This window comes from Rhinichthys klamathensis, unplaced genomic scaffold (genome assembly GCF_029890125.1).
Source record: "Rhinichthys klamathensis goyatoka isolate OS25496 unplaced genomic scaffold, OSU_Roscu_1.1 h1tg000055l_1, whole genome shotgun sequence".
In the NCBI taxonomy this organism is placed as follows: Eukaryota; Metazoa; Chordata; class Actinopteri; order Cypriniformes; family Leuciscidae; genus Rhinichthys; species Rhinichthys klamathensis.
The window spans coordinates 1,537,797-1,562,060 of record NW_026606600.1 but is presented as its reverse complement, the minus strand read 5'-3'; the positions used below and the strand labels follow the sequence as shown (position 1 = coordinate 1,562,060).

Below are 24,264 nucleotides of genomic sequence, written 5' to 3'. Positions count from 1 at the left end.
CGCAGCGTCCGAGGATAACCCGATTCAAGCCGAATCTGCCCGAGCATGTATGTCTCACCGCACCGGCACCCAGTTTGCGCGTCTAAATTGCACATTTCATTGCAAGGTTTTGTTTACTGTGTGTGATTTATTTAATGGAAAGCACATTCACTTCTAGTTGTCTTGCTGTTAATTTGAAATAAACGTAGAGCAAGTAGCTAATCAGTGTCTGCTCGTTTATTCAAACTAAGTTGTTCTATAACAGACGAACGTCGCTCTGCATACGTCATCTCCTTCATCGCTCTGATTGGTTTTAGGTCTATCCAATTGCGCCCAGAGGCATTTGAGCTACGTCCGTTGGTGACGCCCCTTTGGAAATGATTTGTCTTGGAAGCTTTGCCAGACCATAACTCAGTTACAACTGGTTTTAACCAGGCTAGTGATCCCCCTCAATCCCCAGTAGCACCTGCTCTCATTGGCCAAGAGCAGACACATACAATTTCCACATATTTTTTACCAAACTTAACATACACACTTGTTACAAAGCTTACATTGACAAAACTTTTAAACAAACATTTCCTTTTTAGGAAAAAAATTTAATAATACAAATATAACACTCTACCATTGTGTATTTTCTTTATAGCCCTGAATTTTCAAAAAGGCTACACGAACAGAGAATTTGGCTAAGCAAATAGCAGGGCAAGAATCTGGAAACGACTCTCTTTCTCTGTTGTTTTTTGAACAACATAATAATAAAAACAATCTGGCTGTTTTTGTGAACAAGAAGGTGTTAGAAATGGAAAGCTGTGCCATTTGTCCGAGCCAATAGCCTTGTGGGCAACGCTCTGATGTGTAGCGCGGTTGCGCTTCGGGAGACCAGAGTTTGAGTCCCGGCTTTCCCAGTCCTGCCACCCTCTTTCTCTCACTTTACTTACTGTCAGTTATCTACTTTTTATCTCAATAAAGGCAAAAACACACACACAAAAAAAGGAAAGTTGTGCCCTTGTGTAACTGATTTCCATAAGTGTCACCTATACTGTTAGAGAGTGGATTTTCATTCAGACCATCTTCAAACAGACAAATGAAGTGTGAAAATCGGGCTGCATTTCTGTGCTGAACATTTGTGTTGGTGTGAACAGGTCTTACAACCCAAACCAATAACAGACCCATTCCAGATCAGTACCCAAATCAGAACCTGTCAGTCCATTTTAATAAAGTAACATTGAAATACTGAATTATTGTGTCACTTGATACAGTGAGACACAGAAGTGCATCTAAACCTAATGTCTTTTGGTGTGCTTTATTGATGTTTAATGATTTTTGGATAGGGAGCCTGTGAAATGAATTACAAAAGTGTCAATGTTAGGTCGGTGTCATTTTCTTTCATATTACTTTTGTGACTGTGTGTTTTATCAGAGTCTTAAAAACACAGTCCTAACCTGTTCCTGAAACCGCTCTGCACAGACTTTCCTTTGGAGCAGCTCTACAGGTATTAGTAATCAGCCTCCTTATCTCCTCTCACTCCACACACTGCGTCTTTATGGGAATTACATCACATACAACACCGCTGACAAGCAGCAGACTCCTGAGGCTTTCACCTGCCTCGCTTTAATATAAATTGATTTTTTTGTCTTCTTGTCATAAGGATTGCAGACTAGATCTAATATATCTGTGGTCCTTCTAGAGAGGGGTGATGTGTATCGAATTCACAGCAAGCCTTTGTTCACTATTACACTCCCACCCTCTCCAAAGTCCAATCCCCAACCTTTTCAATTTCTTTAAGGTGATTGTGGCCAGACGTGCGCTGTTGCATAGGGAGCCCCTCAAACTATTATAAGATGTGGAATGGAGTTGAAAAAGTAAGCACTTTTTACATTCTACTTTGGAAAGAGGTTTTTTTACATAGGGGTCCAAAAATCTGAGGCCAATGCTTAAATTTTACATTTTTCATTGTTTTATTAAAAAAATTTCAAAATCTTAAAACTCTTTGTTTATTTGCAGTTTTAAATAAATAATGTAATCCCAGAATTTCAATATGGTCTCATGACTTTAGATGAATTTTTCTATCTCCATCTCTTAGCTTTATGGGGTGCTTTATCAACTGAAATGTGTAACCTAAAATGCAAACAGCTCCCAAACTTACCAGCTGCAGTGTTTAACATTGAGAACTATCTCACTGCATCAACAAAGAGACTTCTTTGAATTTTGATCCTTAAAGGTACATTAGGCATCCTAAAGAGCAGCAGTTCACATCGGTTAATGTTTTTGTTTTGGCAGAACAAACTACAATGCTATTGTGGATCTGCCAGATCTCCTTTATCCACATCATATCTCTAAGAGACAGTCCTTTGGGTTTGCACTGATTTATCACATAAGGATTCACAGAGAAGGGGCTTATTTCAGGCCTTCTGATTAGAATAGAATCTTTAAACTTCCATTTAGTTTGAATTGAGATATAATAAAATCTTTATAGCTCTAAAACATTTGCAATAATTTACCATAAGAATGGATTCAGGAAAATGGCTCATTTTAGGTTGTCGAAATAGAGCATATACTGCCACGTGACCAACGCTGATGTAGAATGTTGTGTTGTGGTTTGCTGCTACTGTCTGCAGAATCAGAAAGCATGCTAATAACAAGATATGTGAACTCTGTATTGCAGTATATTGCATTTGAGGCAACAGTTATAGCATTTCATTAGTCTGTACTTTTACACCTTTGTGATACACTCACAAGCTGTGGAGTTTTGCCATTAGTGATCCCATCTCAATTCCAGCAGCTCCAGAATCTGTGAAAACATCACTTAGCTTCCGAAGGGGAGGTTTTTCAAGTGCTCTTTGCATGATCAGATATGAAATTTTCAGGAGCGGCTTACACCGCAGTCAGTCTTAACATACTATTAGAGTCTAAGCCCGTCAATGTATGACTGTTGAATTAGTGAAAGCGGCAAATGTTCAAAAGATGCCATCACACATTAAAATTGCTTACCAACCTCACAACTATACTATACCGTATTGACTATAGCATATTATTGACTATAGTAGTATTTGAAGTTGGAGTGCTAGTAAATACATATGAATATAAATATGGTAATCTTACATAGATATGTATACATCAGAGTACCACAATATTCCCATCTGATACCATCACGGTATAGGTGCCTTATAGGTTTTGCCTTATAGGTTTTGTGTTTTGAGGACTAATTTATGCTTTTCTGCAGATACAGCATAATTTTGCTATACTGTAAGTTGCAAGAGGCTTTCCTCATTCCTCATTTTTTGTGTGACATTTGTTTCGGTCTTCAATTTATTAATGTTCCTAAAGTTGCAGAGTCTGACAGATTTGTCATTAGAGGTAGGTAAATATTGACTGTTTGACCATGGGGCTCTTGAAGCCACATTATGAATAGAGGTCATTTGACTGATTGATAACAGAGACATTAATAGAGAGCATTTCTTATCACTGTTAGTCCTATTGATCTGTTCATAGTTTATTGTCTGCAGCTGCAGTACAGAGAGAGAGAGACTTCAGGAGTCTGCAGAGTACAGGCCATGGGGGCTCCCACGAGTAACAATAGTAGACTTGACTTGCAGGAATTTGTACACCACCAACTGCCATCACTACAAAGCCATAACTACACTGCTGTGAGAAAAGATGTGCATATCAAAGGTGAAATATGTTTTTTTTTCCCTGCTAAAGTACTTTCTTCTATTCCAGCATAATAGGGTGTGCTGGCACATATTTCATACCTCACGTTATACAAACAAAACAAAGAAATGCACTGACAGACTTGGAATGTACAAATGTACAGTATCTGCCCCTTAGACTATTATTGTGATGTATTTTATATTATTTACTGAAGCTGAAATTTAAGTCAAAATAAATTCTGTGGTGATCAACAACAGAAACAATAGGAATAGAAAAAAGTGATTCATATTGCTCATCTGCCATGGTCATGAGTATGTTTGTGTGTTCCCAGAGAATCAGATAAAACATATGCCCCAAATGCATTGTTAAGTCTAGACTACTACATTTAGCATAGATTTTTGCCCCAATTTCCAGTCTGTACGAGTCAGTTGCCGAAAGTGATTTGACTGAAAATTGTGTAGTGTATGATGAGCACAGTCAGAGAATATCAAACATATTTTACATTTTAAACCAATTTTATAAGACACGTTGTTTTTATTTGTAATGCGTATCCTATTCCTAGCAAGGAGTTTGTTGCATTCGGGACGACTTGATTGCCTGCCATGTGTGATCCTCAGTCGGAAAGTGTATAATGCCCAGCCTTCAGTCGCTTCAGACAAAAGCATCTGGCTAATGCTAAATGTTAATGTTTATGGTTTTGCAATTGATTGTTTTGCAATTTTGTTTGGTGCCACTAATGGTGATGATTTAATCCTAATGTTTATATACAAGTTGTTTCACTGTTGTTCTTGGCGCAATGCAAACTACTGAAGTTATACTGCACCTTTTCACTTTTTTGAATCCTTCTGCACCTGTCACAGATTAATAACATACCCAGACATTCACTTCCCATCCATCAAGGGCAGCTTCAACCTGCTTCTATCTACCTGAACAAAATATACTCCTCCTCTGCAGCCCTCACGCAGGGCAGAATTAGCATGTATAGTCTCTGTTGATCAACCCTTGTGATGACTCACTGCACTGCCTCCACAAAATAGCTGTGCCAATGTCATTTAACCCAAAGCTGTTATTTGCCCTGTTCACCGAGCACTTATCGCCCCCGTTTTAATGGGAAGCAAACTACAACACAGCTGAGGCAAACTAGCCTGGTTAAAACCAGACCATTCTCAGTTGTAACTGAGTTATGGTCTGGCAAAGCTTCATAGACAAATCATTTCCAAAGGGGCGTCACCAACGGACGTATCTCAAATGCCTCTGGGCGCAATTGGATAGACCTAAAACCAATCAGAGCGATGAAGGAGATGACGTATGCAGAGCGACGTTCGTCTGTTATAGAACAACTTAGTTTGAATAAACGAGCAGACACTGATTAGCTACTTGCTCTACGTTTATTTCAAATTAACAGCAAGACAACTAGTAGTGAATGTGCTTTCCATTAAATAAATCACACACAGTAAACAAAACCTTGCAATGAACTTAAAGGGGCACAGGCCTCTCCTGAATCATCTGCAGCAGTAGCAGCCTCCGAAGCACCACTAACTAATTCCCTCATAAGCTGACATTAGTATTTAAACATTCTCTATGATAAAAAATGTTTGTGAAAAAAAATATTTTAATAACATGGTTTTGGCGGTTATAGAGTTCTAATGACGGTGTTCAACTATAACCGTCACACCCCTAGTTTCACGGCGGCATCCATCTTTGTAAATGTACAAAATCTGCTTCACCGTCGCTGTGCTGTCGTCATCGTGTAAAGCCCGATGGTGCCGCGATTTCGACGGATTAGAAATGGGCTTGAATGAGCTCTTTGCCAGACTAACTTGCAGAGCAAATCTAAATTTGCCGGAAGTTGTCTGGGTTTTCCCAGGCTAGGGGATCACCGGAGAGAGAGAGAATAAAAGATCGGAGAAGGAGATAAGAGTGCGTGATCATTTTTTGGATAAGCATTAATTTGGACAGAAACTAATCCCTCTCTGCGCTGTCCGAACTGAGATGTTTACCAGTTTCGTTACGAAATTTCAAGCGGTGGAGGACTCGATCGGAAATTACGACGGAGAGCGGAGGACACGTTCGGGGCTCATGGCGGACATTCACCCAAGGCCTAACGGAGGACCGATTCATCGAGCATCGTCGATTTGAGATTTCTGTTCTGTTCTGTTGAGAAATCAATTCTGATTTTTGTTTCGGTTCATATACAATTATTCGGGACCTTGGACTGCCCTCGCACATTACACGTGTGCATGCAAATGAGTGAGTACAGTTGGACTGAGATCTGTTGAATATCAAATCGTTTGGAGAAAAAGTGCACCAACGGTTCATGGCAATTTCAAATGCACTGGTTTAGAGACTAAGTTTGCGGGTTGTCACGTTTATTATTGAGGCGTTTCATATCTACGGTGGCCGAGAGGTGCAAAACAAATTACAATTCAGAAAACAAAATAACAATTCAGAAAACACAACGACAATTCAGAAAACAAAATAACAATTCAGAAAACACAACAACAATTCAGGGAACACAATGACAATTCAGAAAACACAACGACAATTAATTAAAAACGGAAAAGGTAGGTATATTTTGAGAATGGCATACTTATCGCTGATTGGACGAGACACCTGTCAATCAAGCCAGAACCGGAATCAAGCGATTACTGGAAGTACGGAGGGTAGAAAAGCGATTCGTTTTTACCATAGACTGTAAAAAAATAGGTTTTTACATTGAAGTCTTCACGGTTACTTTTGTACATGCAGCTTTCTCTACTGTGAACGAGATTATAATGTTATTCCCCGATGCTGATGTACAGATCAAACATTAAATCTGAAGTAGTAGACATATATTTCTCTCGGTTGTTTAGTTCCCTTTCGAGAGGTTCCTCCTATTGCGTAATAGCTTTACGCTATGGGAAAACTCCTTTTCTCGAGAAATATTGAAGTCTTTATGTAAAACGCATTGCAGCTGCACAGCATACAGCAATGAGCGAGGCAGCTCGGTCATTGGCTGTGCTGCGGCAACTTGCACGAACCAATGACGGGGCGACTCTGAACCCGCTTCCAATGAGCGTGCTTTGCGCCCACGCGCGTCAGAGCCCGCCAAGATGGGCGTGGCCAAGGGCTATATATTGGGCGCCCCGTCGTCTGAGTTCTTTAGATTTAATCTCCTTCAGCAAAGAACCTTCTCTTCGCTGGATCTTCCGGATTTGTTGGAGTCTTTTCGCCGCCGCCGTCGACAAGCCTACAGCAGGACTGCTTCGAGGACGCCGGCGCCTTCAGCCGCCTTCGATCGCCCTTCTGCTAAGCCATCCGGCGCGCACCATCTATATCCTTTTACAAAGCTATCAGTGTTCGCCCCCGCGACACTTTTTCTAAAAGAGTCAAATTTCCAAGGCGTTGTTTCAAATGCCTTCCTGCGCCTCGTGTCGAGGCCCTCTTCAGGACGGGGATCGTCACATCATCTGCGCCCGCTGCTTGGGACCGGACCACGCAGAGGCTGCCCTTACTCGAGGCGGATGTCCCGAGTGTGACGCCCTGGGCCTCACCGAGCTGCGCGCTCGCTTCGCCGTTTTCACCGCGAAAGAGCCCACCTCTTCCGTGCTGCCATCTCCTCTAGTCGAGCCGCGAAAGAAAAAACGCCGCTCACAGAGGCCGCCGGAGCACGCGGTTTGCAGTGATGTCACGCCGGGCCAATCCCCGCGTGCTTCACCACCACCCGAAGACTCCCCGCCGCCAGTCCAGTTCACACAGGCGGACCAGCACCCCTCCAGCGGAGCGATGGGGCTCGTCTCGTTTGGCGCGTCAGGGGATGACGATGATAAGGATGACAGTTTTTCCTGTGATGCTGCATCCGACGATTGGCCGGGCTCGTCCTTCGACCCCGCGCCATCGACATTAGCGGGCACGAGCGCGGGCTCCAGCATGGACTCTGAGATCGTCCGCATTCTCTCTAAGGCCGTGGAAGACCTCGGGCTCGATTGGTCTTCCCCGGAAGAACCCGCCCGCAGCCGACTGGACGAGTGGTTCCTGCAGGGGCGCCGACAGGCCCCTCGACAAAGACCCTCCCCCTTCTTCCCGGAAGTTCACGACGAACTCACGAAGTCGTGGAAAGCCCCGCACTCCGCTCGCCTGAAGCCTTCTTTTTCTTTGTCGCTCTCCTCTGTGGACGGCGCGAAAGAAAGAGGCTATGAGGGGACTCCGCCCCTCGAGGAAGCTGTGGCCAATCATCTGTGTCCACCCTCCAACGCTGGATGGAAAGCTAAAGCTTCTCATCCCTCGAAGCCTTGCCGATCTACTTCAGCTCTCGCCGGTCGCGCATACGCCGCCGCCGGCCAAGCTGCATCAGCGCTTCACTCTATGGCTGTCCTCCAGGTTTTTCAAGCCAAACTTCTCCGCAGTATGGACGAGTCTGGACCCGATCCTGAGGCATTTAAGGACCTACGCAGCGCCACTGACATAGCGCTGCGAGCTACAAAAGCCACCGCCCAATCCATCGGCCGTGCTATGGCTAACCTGACTGTCCTTGAGCGCCATCTGTGGCTGACGCTAACAGAAATGAAGGATGCAGATAAGGCGTCATTTCTCGACGCGCCTATCTCCCAAAGCGGCCTGTTTGGACCAGCGGTGAAGGAGTTCGCCGAGCGCTTCACCGAAGCCCGTAAGGACGAACAGGCTATGCGTCACTTCCTGCCCAAGCGATCTAGCTCGTCGCAGAGCCGCCAACGGCCGCCTCAGCAGCAGCGAGCTAAGACGGCGCCCCCCGTTTCTCAGCCCAAACCTGAAACGGATTTTCGACGCCGCTCGCGCTCCGCCAACAGGAAACAGCCGCCCGAGCGACGGGGACCTCGGCCCAGGATTGTGGTGAACCCAGAGCCTCGTAAGTCCTCCTAGCTACAGGGAGGAAAAGGGAGAGCGCGTGTCTCGCAAGAGCCGGACCGTTCTCTCCAAAACGTTTAAAGCATTACCCAGTCCCCTCACAGGCGGCTGGAAATGTCTATACAGCAGCCAATGTGCCAGCCACACAGCTCGCCCACCTGCAAACAAACGCCGTTTTTACGGCGACACACAGAAATCACATAAAGAGCTATTTTCTGCCTGTGTCATTAAAGGGTCACGTGTCCACACCAAAGTGCGCATTCCCACATATCAAAACTGTAAACTCAGTGCCAAATGTTTTCCCAGCTCAGGCTGGACGCCCCATAAATGTAGATTGTGTGCCAACTGTTACGTATGCACCACTACACACAAGCACTGTTCCCACAGTTATAAACACTTCCCCAGTAAAAGCGGGAAGTTGTATAAGAGTAGCGCATGTGCCCGCTGTTATGCACGCACCCCAGCTCACAAACACTGTTTATATGGCCAAAAACCTCCCGCCACGAGCGGGAAGTTTTATGAAAGTGGCGCGCGTGCCTACCACAGTCTATGCACCCCCACCCATAAGCACTATACACACAGTGTTAAACATTTCCCCATCTCACTCTGTGAGCATTACAGCGAGCGTGCCTGTAATCTCACACGCACCCCTGCACTCGTCATTCAACAAAGCTGCTCAGCGCGCGCCCGCGCCGCTGACAGCTGTGAACTCGGTATTTACACAGAACGATTCGCTGGCGGGGGCCATACGTCACTGCGACACGCCCCCGGCCAGCATTCAGCCCATATCTGTGCGAGCGAAAGCTTGGGAAAATATCCCCGACATGCCGAAATGGGTTTTGAACATAATAAAACACGGTTACTCGCTCCAATTCGCTCGCAGACCGCCCCGCTTCACAGCAGTGGTAGAGACGAAAGTGAGAAAAGATGTTTCACATGTTCTACGCACCGAGATGCTCAAACTGATAGAGAAAGGCGCTATAGAAACAGTGCCCCCCTCTATGAGCGAGGCAGGTTTTTACAGCCGCTATTTTCTCGTCCCGAAAAAGGATGGCGGTCTCCGCCCCATCCTAGATCTCAGACATCTGAACAAAGCTTTAATGATTCGCTCGTTCAGAATGTTAACAACCAAGCATATCCTCGCGCAAGTTCGCCCGGGGGATTGGTTTCTGTCAGTGGATCTGAAAGACGCTTACTTTCACATTCCAATAGCGCCTCATCACAGGCCATTTCTGAGATTCGCTTTCGAGGGACAGTCATACCAGTACACAGTACTACCATTCGGCCTGTCACTGGCACCCCGTACATTTACGAAATGTATGGATGCAGCACTTTCCCCCCTGAGACAGCGGGGAGTGCGAATACTGAATTATCTCGACGATTGGCTAATACTAGCACAATCAGAGAGCCAGTTAGTGACACACAGGTCTTGGATTATCAGTCATCTAGAGTGCCTAGGTCTAAAAATCAATTTTGCAAAGAGCATGCTATCCCCCAGCCAGAATATTTCTTTTCTGGGAATAGTGCTAGACTCGGTGCAGATGACAGCACGCCTCTCATCAGAGCGCGCGCTCACTATTCGGCGCCTTGCAACATCGTTCAGAGCGGGTGCGCGCGCCCCCGTCAAGCGATTTCAGAGGATGCTCGGTCTCATGGCCTCAGCATCAGCTGTACTCCAGCTAGGATTGTTGCACATGCGTCCTCTCCAACGCTGGCTCAAGAGCCGTGTCCCCACTCACGCATGGCGCTCGGGCCACTTTTTAATCAGAGCAAATCACGGCTGCATAAAAGCCCTGACGCCCTGGAAAGCTGTCGACTGGTATCAGTCCGGCGTGAGTTTGGGCGTGAACACAAGGAGAAAAATGATCACGACAGATGCCTCCAAAATAGGTTGGGGGGCCCTTTACGAGGGCAGGCCTGTCTCCGGCTTGTGGTCAAATCCGGAGAAGCGCCTACATATAAACTGTCTGGAATTGAAAGCGGTCGCTTTGGCTCTCAGAGCCCTGCTCCCGTACCTGAAGGACGAGCACGTCCTAGTCCGAACGGACAACATGACGGTAGTCTCGCATATAAATCGTCAGGGTGGACTCAGATCGAGCTCCCTGCACTCGATGGCCAGGGAGCTCCTACTATGGTCCCAGCGCAACCTGCGCTCGCTGAGAGCGGCGCATGTGCCAGGTGTTCTGAACCAGGGAGCGGACATGCTGTCCAGAGACAAAGTTCTCCCAGGAGAATGGTCTCTCCACCCCCTGACGATTCAGTGGTTATGGCAAACCTTTGGCAGAGCAGAGGTCGACCTCTTTGCCTCCAAGGAAAATGCGCACTGCCCTCTCTTCTTTTCAAAGAGCACAGACGCGCTCGCCCAAGTCTGGCCGAGCCGACCGCTGTATGCCTTCCCTCCAGGCCCCGATGCTACCTCAGGTCATCAGTCGGATCAGGGAGGAAAAATGTGCAGTGCTCCTGGTAGCCCCACTCTGGAAGAACCAGACGTGGTTTCCAGAACTGATGCAGATGACGCAATCTGCCCCATGGCCGATTCCACTGAGGCTAGATCTCCTCAGGCAGGCCAACGGGATGATCCTCCATCCCCGCCCCGATCTGTGGGCCCTCCATGCGTGGCCCCTCAACGGATTCCCGGGAACCTCCCCAGTGGAGTGTTGAGAACCATCACTGAGGCGCGAGCGCCCTCTACGAGGCGCTTATATGCCCAGAAATGGAAGGTGTTCAGTGACTGGTATAAATCCAGGAACCTGAATCCTGAGACATGCGAAGTGCCGAGTGTGCTCGTTTTCTTACAAGAGCTGTTGGAGGCAGGCCGCACCCCCTCCACGCTCAAAGTATATGTGGCTGCCATAGCGGCATCACATGAACCGGTCGAAGGACGCACACTAGGGAAAAACTGCCTAGTTGTTCGTTTCCTGAGGGGCGCCAGGAGGATGAATCCCCCACGCCCCCCCTCGGTGCCGATTTGGGACCTGGCCACGGTCCTGGACGCACTTAAGCGTGCCCCGTTCGAACCCCTCCGAACTGTGCACCTTAAACAGCTCTCGCTCAAAACTGCTCTCTTGCTGGCTCTCGCCTCGGTCAAGAGAGTGGGCGACCTGCACGCGCTGTCATCAAGCGCTAACTGCCTGGAGTTTGGACCTAACGACAGCAGGGTTGTCCTCAGGCCAAAACACGGGTATATTCCTAAGGTGCTCTCTACTCCTTTCAGAGCACAGGTGATATCTTTGGCCGCGCTATCGTCCCCAGCAGACGAAAGTGACGCTAATTTACTCTGCCCGGTCAGGGCACTCAGAGTATATTTGGAACGCTCTGCCCTGTTCAGACAGACAGAGCAGTTGTTCGTATGCTTTGGCGGCCGCACTAAAGGTCTGGCTGTGTCAAAGCAAAGAATATCGCGCTGGATAGTTGATGCTATAGCGCTGGCTTATGAAGCCAAGGGCCTTCAGTGCCCCTTGGGCATCAGAGCTCACTCTACGAGAGGCATGGCCTCCTCGTGGGCGTGGTCGAGTGGGATACCCATTCAAGATATTTGTGCGGCTGCAGGCTGGGCCTCACCGTCCACATTTATCAGGTTTTATAACCTACAGGTCCCCTCATTGCATTCTAACATACTGTCGGTCTAGCTATCATAGGCTGGGGTGTGTACATGCTAAGCATTGTCTCCTCCCTCATAGAATCACATCTTTGAAACTGATGTGGAGGATTTTTCATACATGACAGTACATGAAAATGTGCTTGTGTGTGTCTCTGGACGCCCATCGGGCCGTTCCACGTTGTCCTTTATAAAACCCGCCTTCGGCTGGCTCGTTGGATAATTACTTCGCTCAAAGGCTCAGGCTCCGGCCTCCGGCTTAGTAGAAGCGAAGTCAGCACGCACGGCGTTTTACATGGCGTTCCCATAGCGTAAAGCTATTACGCAATAGGAGGAACCTCTCGAAAGGGAACGACTCGGTTACTAACGTAACCTCGGTTCCCTGAGAGGAGGGAACGAGTATTGCGTAATCTGCCGTGCTTGTGCTTGGTCAGTTTGCTTCAGTCGATTGAACCTAAAGAACTCAGACGACGGGGCGCCCAATATATAGCCCTTGGCCACGCCCATCTTGGCGGGCTCTGACGCGCGTGGGCGCGAAGCACGCTCATTGGAAGCGGGTTCAGAGTCGGCCCGTCATTGGTTCGTGCAAGTTGCCGCAGCACAGCCAATGACCGAGCTGCCTCGCTCATTGCTGTATGCTGTGCAGCTGCAATGCGTTTTACATAAAGACTTCAATATTTCTCGAGAAAAGGAGTTTTCCCATAGCGTAAAGCTATTACGCAATACTCGTTCCCTCCTCTCAGGGAACCGAGGTTACGTTAGTAACCGAGTCGTTCTCAATACGTCATTGTCCAGGATTGATCACCCTGCGGTCAGGACACTTAAAGTAACTCAATGGACAAAACACAGTACAATAAAAGACCAAACTCCCACCTTATTGGGATTTAGGCTATATTAATAGCCTACAGGTAAGCAGATGGACCAGAATATGAACGTAACGCGCAAAGTTTTACGCTAAGTGATTCCCTGTGAAGTATAGGCTAACGTTACTGGCCTAAGCTGGCCTAGATATTCGTACATTTAGGGACCGTGACCGTCTCTAAAGTTATATATGACATTGGTACACACGTTTCTAACTTCAATAGCATTTTAATGACTTACAGTCATAAAACCATCTGTAAATTGTTCATGATGTAGATGTCAGGCATGATGCACACTTTTTAGATAGTTGATATTAAAATTAATATGAGCTCATGCGGTACTGAAAAAATATGTACACATGATTTGACAGTTTATTTGATTAAAATACCAAAAACGAAACGAATCGCTTTTCTACCCTCGGTACTTCCAGTAATCGCTTGATTCCGGTTCTGGCTTGATTGACAGGTGTCTTGTCCAATCAGCGACAAGTATGACATTCTCAAAATATACCTACCTTTTCCGTTTTGAATGAATTGTCGTTGTGTTTTCCGAATTGTCGTTGTGTTTTCTGAATTGTTGTTGTGTTTTCTGAATTGTTATTTTGGTTTTGGATTTGTTATTTTGTTTTTATAATTGTGATTTGTTTTGCACCTCTCGGCCACCGTACACCGTACGGCCATCTGTTTTTGATACATGTGAACAAGATTTGTAATGAGGGAACTGCAAAGACTCGGTTTATGCCGAGTTCAGACTGCACGATTTTAGCCCCGATTTTGGCTCGCCGACAGGTTTTGAGAAATCGCCGACAAATGCCCGAAATCACAGGCAAATCGGTGCTCGTTCACGCGAGTGACAATCACGCAGTGTGAATGAGCAAAGACGCGATCTGAGCGAATCGCCAACAAGTCGCCGACGCCCGTGAGATATTTGGCATGCTAAATATCTGGACCTGTCGGCGATTCACAATCCTGCTGTGTGAATGTGTTCTGACTGAAAACTACATCGGCGATGACCGACAGCCAATAAGAGAGCAAGATACAGGGAGGAGGAGGAGGAGTTATAGACCAGAATATCAGTATTTTAATAGATATAGATATATTTACAATTATATCAAACATAAACAAAGCACAAACATTTGCATGACCAGCAGCAACAGCAGGACATTTGCAAAATTATTTATTTACCCCCAACTCTCTTTGCAAAACACAGTCCTTGCTCCCCTCGTCTTCCCAACCATTTCCTGCATAAACTGTTTATTATTATTTTTTCATTTTCGCTACAAATCAGTGCACAGACAATTTTTTGTAGGCTATCATTTTTAATAACAAATTCAGTGTCGCGCGAGAACTCCGGTCTCACGCACGCGTGATCTTCCGTTATTTCCTATCACTTCTCGCGTTTGTTTGGTTGTGAAACGTAGTTCTATTCTCAAACACATGACAATATATGTTTATTAATTGGAGGCACCGCGCTATATAACAAATTATTCTTGTAGTGTTCTTGTAGCTATCTATCCATTCTTCAGGGGAAGGACCAGACATTACACTTTACTACTGCTGGGATACCAGGGCTCCTTTGATAGTATTATACGAGTGTACCCGGCTGGGGAGGGTTACACAAGCACACCAAAGTCACAGTTTTATGTAACAACAATGGCTCTGTCATGAGGATAGCAGATGAACCCAAGCGCAGACGGTATGCAATCACACAATGTTTATTGATAACAGAAAACAGGGGAAAACAAAGGCAAGACGGACGAGGGAAGACTAAACTAGACTACACTTGACAAAAACTAGACTATAAACAGACAGCAGATACAAGATCGAAAACTATACAAGACTATTTACTAAGACAGGGTACTCACAGGTAGTATCTCACAATGTATGATAATGAACCGGCACAGGACAGCAAACACAAGGGGATTAAATAGGGAGAAACTACTAATGACAACAGGTGATACTGATAAGGTAATAAGGACAAAACGAGGATAACAAGGGGGCGGGGCAAGGGAACAAGACAACACAAGCACACAGCCCAAACACAAGGCCATGTGCTTGCAAACAAAACATGGGTCTGTCATGATCCTGCCCCAAGACTTAAAGAAAGACATGGACTAGATGGCAGAATCATGACAGGCTCTGTGCACGTGACCAAAAGCACAAAACGTATTGGTTGGCCAATTTTATTCACTGTGTGATGAAAAAGAGATTAGAAAACCTCTCCATAAGAAAATGACATGCAAATGTTTGTGTTGGTCTGAAAAGATGCATTAAAGGGTTCACCCAAAAATGAAAATTATTAAAATGTATATATGACTTTCTTCTTTCAGCTAAACAAAGTCGGAGTTATATTAAAAAAGATCCTGTCTCTTCCAAGCTTTATAGGCCTTTATTAAACCCCCTGGAGCCGTATGGAATACTTTTATGTGGATGCACTTTTTTGAACTTCAAAATCTCAGTTACCATTCACTCCCATTATAAAGCTGGGAAGAGACAGGATATTTTTTAATATAATTCTGATTGTGCTTGGCTGAAAGAAGAAAGTCATATATACCAAGGATGGCTTCAGATTGAGTAAATTATGGGATCATTTTCATTTTTGGGTGAACTAACCATTTAACATTAAAATTAAAATGTTTATCACACCAACATTTCACACATAATATTCATCTTGGTGTAAACAGGCCTTCAACTGCATCTGATTTGTCATGTCAAACAAAGTGCTGATTGCCTATAACATTGAAGCAAATAATAAACCCTAACCTTAATATAGTGTTGGTCTCACATCCTGATATAGCATTACTGTTTATCGCAATTGAACTCATCTATGATTATTAATAAGTCTGAACTTTTTCTTTCCCAAACCAACAAAACTTAACAGAGGCAAGCTTCTGGACTTTACTCTTAAAAAGCCTTAGTGTTTTTAGATTTCACAGCCTAATAACAGCGTAATTTTGTTTGTCTTGACTAGTTGGCTGCTGAATGCATCCATGCATCAGGCTGGAAGAATGCTTGATCACCATTACTTACTAGGAGATGACATGGAAAGGTGTATGCCAAAATATTTTTCCAGTGAAATATACTCCAAACATTACAGCATCAGAGTGACACTGGATTTGGATTCTCGTACTATAAAGTGTGGAGTTATACTAACTGAGTGAGTGACACATAAATGATATCTTGCCACATTCATCACGTCTGCTGGCTGTCGGTGATAAATATACAACACATCTGTCACCACTCCGAAGACGTTTGAGAAAAGACTTTCAGCTCCAACAACAAATATGTTTCCACATGGCCGTCAGCACAGAATTACAGAATGTTGCCTGCCCAAATGTACAGCCCTTCTTTTACTCTCTCTTCAATGTTTTCAACCCATCATCGTTCTCTCCTGCACTGTGAAGTGTTTTGTTTGTGTCTCTCAGCATGAAGGTGGACAATTGAGGTGCTTTAGAGCTATGTGTTCATGTGGGTGCGAATGCAAGTGTAGTGATGGCCATTGGAAATTTTCCATCAATATTTTCAGGACATCAAAACACACACGCACGCACGAACAAACGAATGCTAGATACATTCACAAGATGCTTTTATCCAAAGTGACTTACATTGTATTCAAGATACACATTTTGTCAGCCCTTGCTTTGAACCCATGACCTTGGCATTGTTAGTGCTGTGCTCTACAGTTTCAGCGACAGACAGACTGGATCGATGGATGGATAGACAGACAACCTTGAACATCTGCGTATGTCCATGCCGTATGGCCACTGATATGTCTTCACCATTTGTAGTGTTTATTTGTGGTGTGTTCTGGAATTCCCTCGGGGTGTTTATGAAGTGACTCATATGAAAAAGACACGCAGACAGGAGATTTCATGTGGAACGAGTTGCGTCCAATCCCCATAGTCCTAAACTCAAACCCCAAACAATCACTTCCAATAAAACATACCGCAGTAACATCCTGTGTTTTCACATTAAAAGACACAGTTGTTGAGAAGAGCCAACAAAACAATGGGACTGAGCTGGAATACATGTGTCTTAATGCACAAATTAAATATGAATCAGAAAAATACAGCGCCTTCAAAGCTAAGTAGGCCTCTTTCCCTGAGCTTGTGTATGTGAGCGAGGGAAGCATTTCAAAAGCTGTTCTCTGTGTTTAAAAGGCAAAAAGACGAGGCTGCTTCCTGCACTTTGGCTGCTCTGCTGAACAATCGTTTCTAAATTTAAACTGAGCTCCATCTGTGCTTTGTTGAAAGAGGGTACATCCATCAATCAGGAAAAAAAGCCTGTCTAATCTCTGAGCAAGGACATGGTTCAGAATGAAGATCTGCCTTCATTTTGGGGACAAAGTATGGGAGATGTTAGGAGGAAAAGTGTAGGCTGAGAACAACTTATGCATAAACACAAACTGGCAATCATATTCAATCATGTAGTGCATGAGTACTCACATAATTATCGCATAAAGGTGTTAAAAGACAGGCCGTAATACAAAGACAAACATAAACTGACAATTCATATGACTACATCCAATCCACAAACATACCCTGCTGCACATGCACACATCACATAAACAGCAGTCACGGCAACGTGCCCCTTAGCCAGTGTAGCCTTTGATGCAAAAGCAAAGAGACAAGCACATTACGCATTACTGTGCAATATGCAGTGCCCTTCTTCAAAGCAGTATGGCTCCTCCCACTATCCCATGCAGCGGTGCAACACTCATGAATAAAACACCGCCTCTGATTAAACAAACTTGCACTTCCAAGCCAACACTAGTCAAATTACAGTTACATCTCAACTAGGACTGAGGTTATTCAGGGGGATTTTGCTGGCAATATATAATTAAAGGGATAGATCACCCAAAAATGTTATCTAGCCCATGATTTACTCTCCCTCAAGACATCCTAGGTTTATATGAGATTCTTCTATCAGACGAATACAATCGGAGTTATATTAAAAAATGTCCTGGCTTTTCCAAGCTTTATAATGGCAGTGAATGGCTGTTTCTCTTTTGAAGTCCATTAAAGTGCATCAATCCATGATAAAAGCGCTCAACATGGTTCTGGGGGGTTAATAACCTGCAACCCCATTTTTGAAAAATCCCCAGATATGGCATTCCCAAACCGAAACAGATACAGTTCATGAACCCTTTGTACTAAAAGCACAAGTAAGATCTCATTTGAAAGCTGACACCTGGAAGTTTATTGTAAATGTAGAATTAATTATTGTCATAATGAAAAAAAATAGTTATAAATAGCTTCAAAGTTTTGTAAAATTATTATACATTTATTTTTATGAAACATCTTCATGAAAATAAAATTGAAGTTGGCATTGTAGCAATCTAGAAATGCACTGCAGCTAAAGCCACATGTCTGACCATGTTATATTTAAAATCTGAAGATGATAAGTCTAAAACTCTGTATTTAGTTCAATGTTTTTCAAGATCATGTCATATGACTTTATTTTGATTAGACTGGTGTTTATTGTCATCTTATAAGCATCTATTCAGTCTATTGCCTCTATTGTTTTGTGATGCAAAAACGAGCCCCATTCAGTGTCAGTCTCCCCTGCACATATTCACACCTCTCCAGCCTGTTTATTGCTCTAAATATGCTTTTCTTTTGTCTGCATTATAATCACTAACGACTAGCAATTCACACTGTTTCAATCCCTCATTTCTTTTATAAAAGTTCTCACTTCACAGTGAAACTGTATCAAATGCCCTTTTTGAAAAACGAAACATTTTAGTAAGCATTCTTATTTAGAAAAAAAATCATAAAAATTACACCGAAGTTAGGTAGCAGGTGCTCAGTACTAGCTAGCATGTTAGCTTAGCACACCATCAATACACGACAATTTATGAGAATAAAACTATGTTTGTGCTCCAAACTTACTTTACAGCGCAAGTCGAGTGTTTTAAATAACTTTCTGTAATCTGATTTGGCTTCAGATAAAAAAATCTGATAGAAAATATATTATTTTATTGTATTCTGCACAATTTGAAAGTCTATCTCGATTAGCATTACATTATACATATAATCTATTATTATGAAAATACCTGACATGACTCGAAGAACACAGGTAAATCAAATATCATTGCAATCATGTTTATTGTCTTCAAAACATATTTATCTGCACTTTACAGCGATCTCGGATAGCTTTGTTTATGTGTCAGGACTTCCTGAATGTCACATGATTATGGCTCTTCTTCATGTGATCCATATATGGACTTTACTGTGCAACAGCGCCCCAGACTCTCAGTATGAATGGATAACACACATCAGAGTATCCAGCGCTCAAAATGATTACATCGACGCATTTGGGTATAAATTCAATAAATATTATTCCTGTCTATAGAAATCTGATGTAAACTTATGAGAATCTATCAATATTTCTCCAAATCTGCACATGTTTGAGCTAAAAGCCCTGATGGACGTTGTTTTGTCAAGCACTGTCATGACGATCGCACGGGAGTTTTTTTCTGAATGAGAGCAGCTGACGCTCATAATTCATATTAAAGGTAACGACTCGTTTTTTAATTTCATAACTCCTGACACAAATTAAGACATAACTGTCACTATAAGTTTCTCAGAATACAATAGTGGTCAAATACTGAAACTTGAGTCTTATATCGTTTTAATGATGTATAGTTTGTCAAGTTAATAACATTAAATATGATAGTAACTTTGAACTATTTAAAAAAAAAAACGCTTCAGAGCGCCCACGCACTGGTGAAGGTTAACAGGTTTTAATAAAGGCCTTCTGAAGCGAAGCGATGCGTTTGTGTAAGAAAAATATTCATATTTAAAACTTTATAAACTATAATCACTAGCTTCCGACAGAAGGACGTACGCATCGATTTACGGTGGAAGACTAACACGACCCGACGCACAATGTAATGCCGAACACGGAAGCTCAGAGGAAAGAGCAAAACATTTCTATATAATAGAAGAGGAGCTTCAGTTTGTTGCACAGCCCTATTTGTTTAAACCGCGAGAGGCATCTAAGCTTACGATACTCCTACATCCTACGTCATACATGTCACAAGTTACTCTTGTGGCGTAAGTCGACTTACGTAGTATGCGTACGGTCGCCTGGTGGTGTGTATATATATATACACTCACCGGCCACTTTATTAGGTACACCTGTCCAACTGCTCGTTAACACTTAATTTCTAAGCAGCCAATCACATGGCGGCAACTCAGTGCATTTAGGCATGTAGACATGGTCAAGACAATCTCCTGCAGTTCAAACCAAGCATCAGTATGGGGAAGAAAGTTGATTTGAGTGACTTTGAACGTGGCATGATTGTTGGTGCCAGAAGGGCTGGTCTGAGTATTTCAGAAACTGCTAATCTACTGGGATTTTCACGCACAACCATCTCTAGGGTTTACAGAGAATGGTCCGAAAAAGAAAAAACATCCAGTGAGCGGCAGTTCTGTGGGCGGAAATGCCTTGTTGATGCCAGAGGTCAGAGGAGAATGGCCAGACTGGTTCGAGCTGATAGAAGGGCAACAGTGACTGAAATAACCACTCGTTACAACCGAGGTATGCAGCAAAGCATTTGTGAAGCCACAACACGCACAACCTTGAGGCGGATGGGCTACAACAGCAGAAGACTCCACCGGGTACCACTCATCTCCACTACAAATAGGAAAAAGAGGCTACAATTTGCAAGAGCTCACCAAAATTGAACAGTTGAAGACTGGAAAAATGTTGCCTGGTCTGATGAGTCTCGATTTCTGTTGAGACATTCAGATGTTAGAGTCAGAATTTGGCGTAAACAGAATGAGAACATGGAACCATCATGCCTTGTTACCACTGTGCAGGCTGGTGGTGGTGGTGTAATGGTGTGGGGGATGTTTTCCTGGCACACTTTAGGCCCCTTAGTGCCAATTGGGCATCGTTTAAATGCCACGGCCTACCTGAGCATTGTTTCTGACCATGTCCATCCCTTTATGGCCACCATGTACCCATCCTCTGATGGCTACTTCCACCATGTCACAAAGCTCTAATCATTTCAAATTGGTTTCTTGAACATGACAATGAGTTCACTGTACTAAAATGGCCTCCACAGTCACCAGATCTCAACCCAATAGAGCATATTTGGGATGTGGTGGAACGGGAGATTCGCATCATGGATGTGCAGCCGACAAATCTGCGGCAACTGTGTGATGCCATCATGTCAATATGGACCAAACTCCCTGAGGAATGCTTCCAGCACCTTGTTGAATCTATGCCACGAAGAATTGAGGCAGTTCTGAAGGCAAAAGGGGGTCCAACCCGTTACTAGCATGGGGTACCTAATAAAGTGGCCGGTGAGTGTATATATATATATATATATAATACTTCAGGTATGTAAATAAGAAACAATTGCATACATGCTAATGAAGCTCGCTCAGCACTAATCTCAACCTCTTTGTTAGCTTTTATTGCACGCTTGAGTCACCATTCTCAACACAATAGAAGTGTCAGACGTTTTTGACAGGAAGTGACATTTCTGATAGCTCCCTGGTTCCTCACATACTTATATGAAGTCTGCATTCAGTAGCTAGCGCTATGTTATGTATAAAAACTATGATAAACACCCCTTCTTTGTAACAAGACTGCTGCTTCCCAACAGCCACAGACATCACATGAAAATTCTAATCTAACAGTCATGAAGCAAAACCAGTGAAGCATTTACAGACCAGGGCTGACACCACAGATTCACAAACAAACAAACAAAAACAAAAAAATCTTAAATAAATTCATACACCACTGTTCAAAAGTTTGGGGTTGGTAAGATTTTTTTTTATGTTTTTGAAAAAGTTATGCTCACCAAGGCTGCATTTATTTGACCAAAAATACAGTAAAGACAACAATAGTGTGAAATATTATTACAATTTAAAATAACAGTTTTCTATTTTAAACTTTTTTTTAAATGGTCATTTATTCCAGTAAATGTCAAAGCTGAATTTTCAGCATCGTTCATCCAGTCTTCAGTGTCACATGATCCCACAGAAATCATTCTAATATGCTGCTCAAATAACATTTATTATTATCATCATCAATGTTGAAAACAGTTGTGCTGCTAAACATTTTTGTTAAAACCCTTTTCTTCAGGACTCTTTAATGGATAGAAAGTTCAACAGAACAGTATTTATTTGAAATAGAAACCAGGTTTATTAAAAACCTAGAAAAGTTTATTCAGAGAAAAAAAATCTTATGGGTGCCAAACTTTTGAATGGTAGTGTATACTTAATATAATTATCAACAGGTTTGCCAGCAGGGTTAAAGTTTTAATGTGCTTTTTACTAGATAGACTACATTGATGAAAATGTTTGTTTGTTTTTAATTTGCATGTGCATTTTTCAACCGGTTCCACTTTTTGTCAGGGCTCCGACACAAACCCTGAGCAAAACTGGAATGAGCAGATGCTGTATTAAAAAGCGATACTGCAGACTGTTTATAGAGACAGATGAGGGAGTACTGTTCTAGCTATGAAACAGCAGGTGTCCGTAGGTTTCTCTTATCAAGAACAGTGTGATCTGTCTCAGCACTAACAGATCTGCTAGGAAATGCAGCAAAACAACGGGGGCTGTAGGGGACTGATACGGAGATGTGAAGAAAAGCCTAAAACAAATTATGCATGAGGCTCTGAGAGAGATTAAATACACAGGCAATTCATATGTGTGTTTACAGGATAGATTTTTGTATTCGAGTAGTTGGCTGAAGAGAGACGGGATGCAACTCACCTGATTGGAGTATCGCATGCTGACGTTCCTCTGATCCTCTCGGGGCACATAGCGATGGATGGGGTCGATGTCCTTTGGGCTGATCAAACCATCCACTGAACAGCAAACACAGAACGGGAACCAATTACTGTTTTTCAGTTCACATAAGCTTTAAAACAAATCTCTGTATTTTTAACCCACACAAGGTTTTCGATTTAAAAACAAGCCCTTAGCATAGATTACTAATATCTCTGCTGGTCTGGATTTTACTGCAACGCATACACATGAATCATTGCTTACAATATGAATCACTCTGGGTGTGCAGCATGGTAATAACATTGCTGAAAATACAATATTTTGTGGGAAAAAATCATGTTAATAGTTAATAGGGATTGTTATTGGACTTAGAATTTATTTGCAGAAAATCCAACTTGATGTGGCACGATCAGTCAAGAGCTACGGTGGAGGAGAAGATTAATGACTTCCATTTTCTGTCTGTTTCTCACAAAAATGGCTTCAGAAGACTTGAAAAATAGTGCACAAGTCACAGAAAGGACATGAAGTTGAATAAATAATGCTAAAACATTTTCACACAACCACTGTGATTCATAAAAAAAAACATTTGTTGACCTCTATTAATATGGTCTCATTATTTAGTTTGGTTCATAAACCATTTTGTCAACGGCTTTCAGAGGGATCCCAGTGGTTTCGGCTCTCTTTCCATTTGAGGAATATGAGCAAATGGCATAAAGTCACTGCATGAATAAATAAAAGAATATCTATGTAAACTCTCTTAGTGCGTGTCTGTGTTGTGTGAGACAGCCCTGACCCCTGGGCTCTGGATGGATCTGAAACTCACCCAGCAGCTTAGCGATGTTATAGAGGGCCTGTCCCCAGAGGAACAGCATCCCATCACGCCCCGAGTTGCTGGGGAAGCGCTTCTGGCTACCATGTTTCTTCTGTTCAGCCTCTACAAAGTCTGCTGGCACGTAGTAATACTTGGGAATAACAACGTGCCCTGCAGAGAATCAAATTTGACAAAATTCAAAGAGTCCCAGGTGTCTTCTGAACATATATGAGACAGTTCTGTGGTGTGCAGTTGGTCAATACAGCATCCTAACTGTGCTAAAATAATGCATACATAATAACATTTATTCAGCAATGATGGATTTAATTGATCAAAAATGACAGTAAGGACATTTACATTCAAATAAATGCTGTTCTTTAAACTTTCTATTCATCAAAGAATCTTGAAAAAAAAAAAGATTTCCACATAGATATGAAGCAGTACAACTGTTTTCAACATTGATAATAATACGAATTGTTTCTTGAGGAGCAAATCAGTATATTAGAATGATTTCTGAAGGATCATGTGACACTAAAGACTGGGGTAATGATGCTGAAAATTCAGCTTTGCCATCACAGGAATAAAATATAGCTGTAAGCAGCCATTACCGGGGCCAAGCGCAAAAGCAGCCGATAAGACATGCCAACATGGCTGGGAGTTTCAGACCAACTACAGCAAGGAGCAGTTAAAGACATTTTAAGATGAATTTAGGCAAATTGGCTGAAAAATCACATACAGTAACTAAAAATATGATTT

At 43.2% G+C, this 24,264-nt stretch overlaps 1 protein-coding gene across 3 annotated transcripts in view; it reads right to left on the bottom strand.

Annotated features, from left to right (window-relative positions):
* phkb (phosphorylase kinase, beta) overlaps positions 1-24,264 on the bottom strand; it is an 87,950-nt gene that overhangs the window by 23,573 nt on the left and 40,113 nt on the right. For all 3 annotated transcript variants that reach the window (XM_056248450.1, XM_056248449.1, XM_056248448.1), the window contains 2 exons: positions 23,521-23,679; positions 22,683-22,777 (listed from right to left, as the gene is read on the bottom strand). In XM_056248450.1, coding sequence (XP_056104425.1) covers positions 22,683-22,777; positions 23,521-23,679 — 254 coding nt within the window. The remainder of the gene's footprint in view (positions 1-22,682; positions 22,778-23,520; positions 23,680-24,264) is intronic.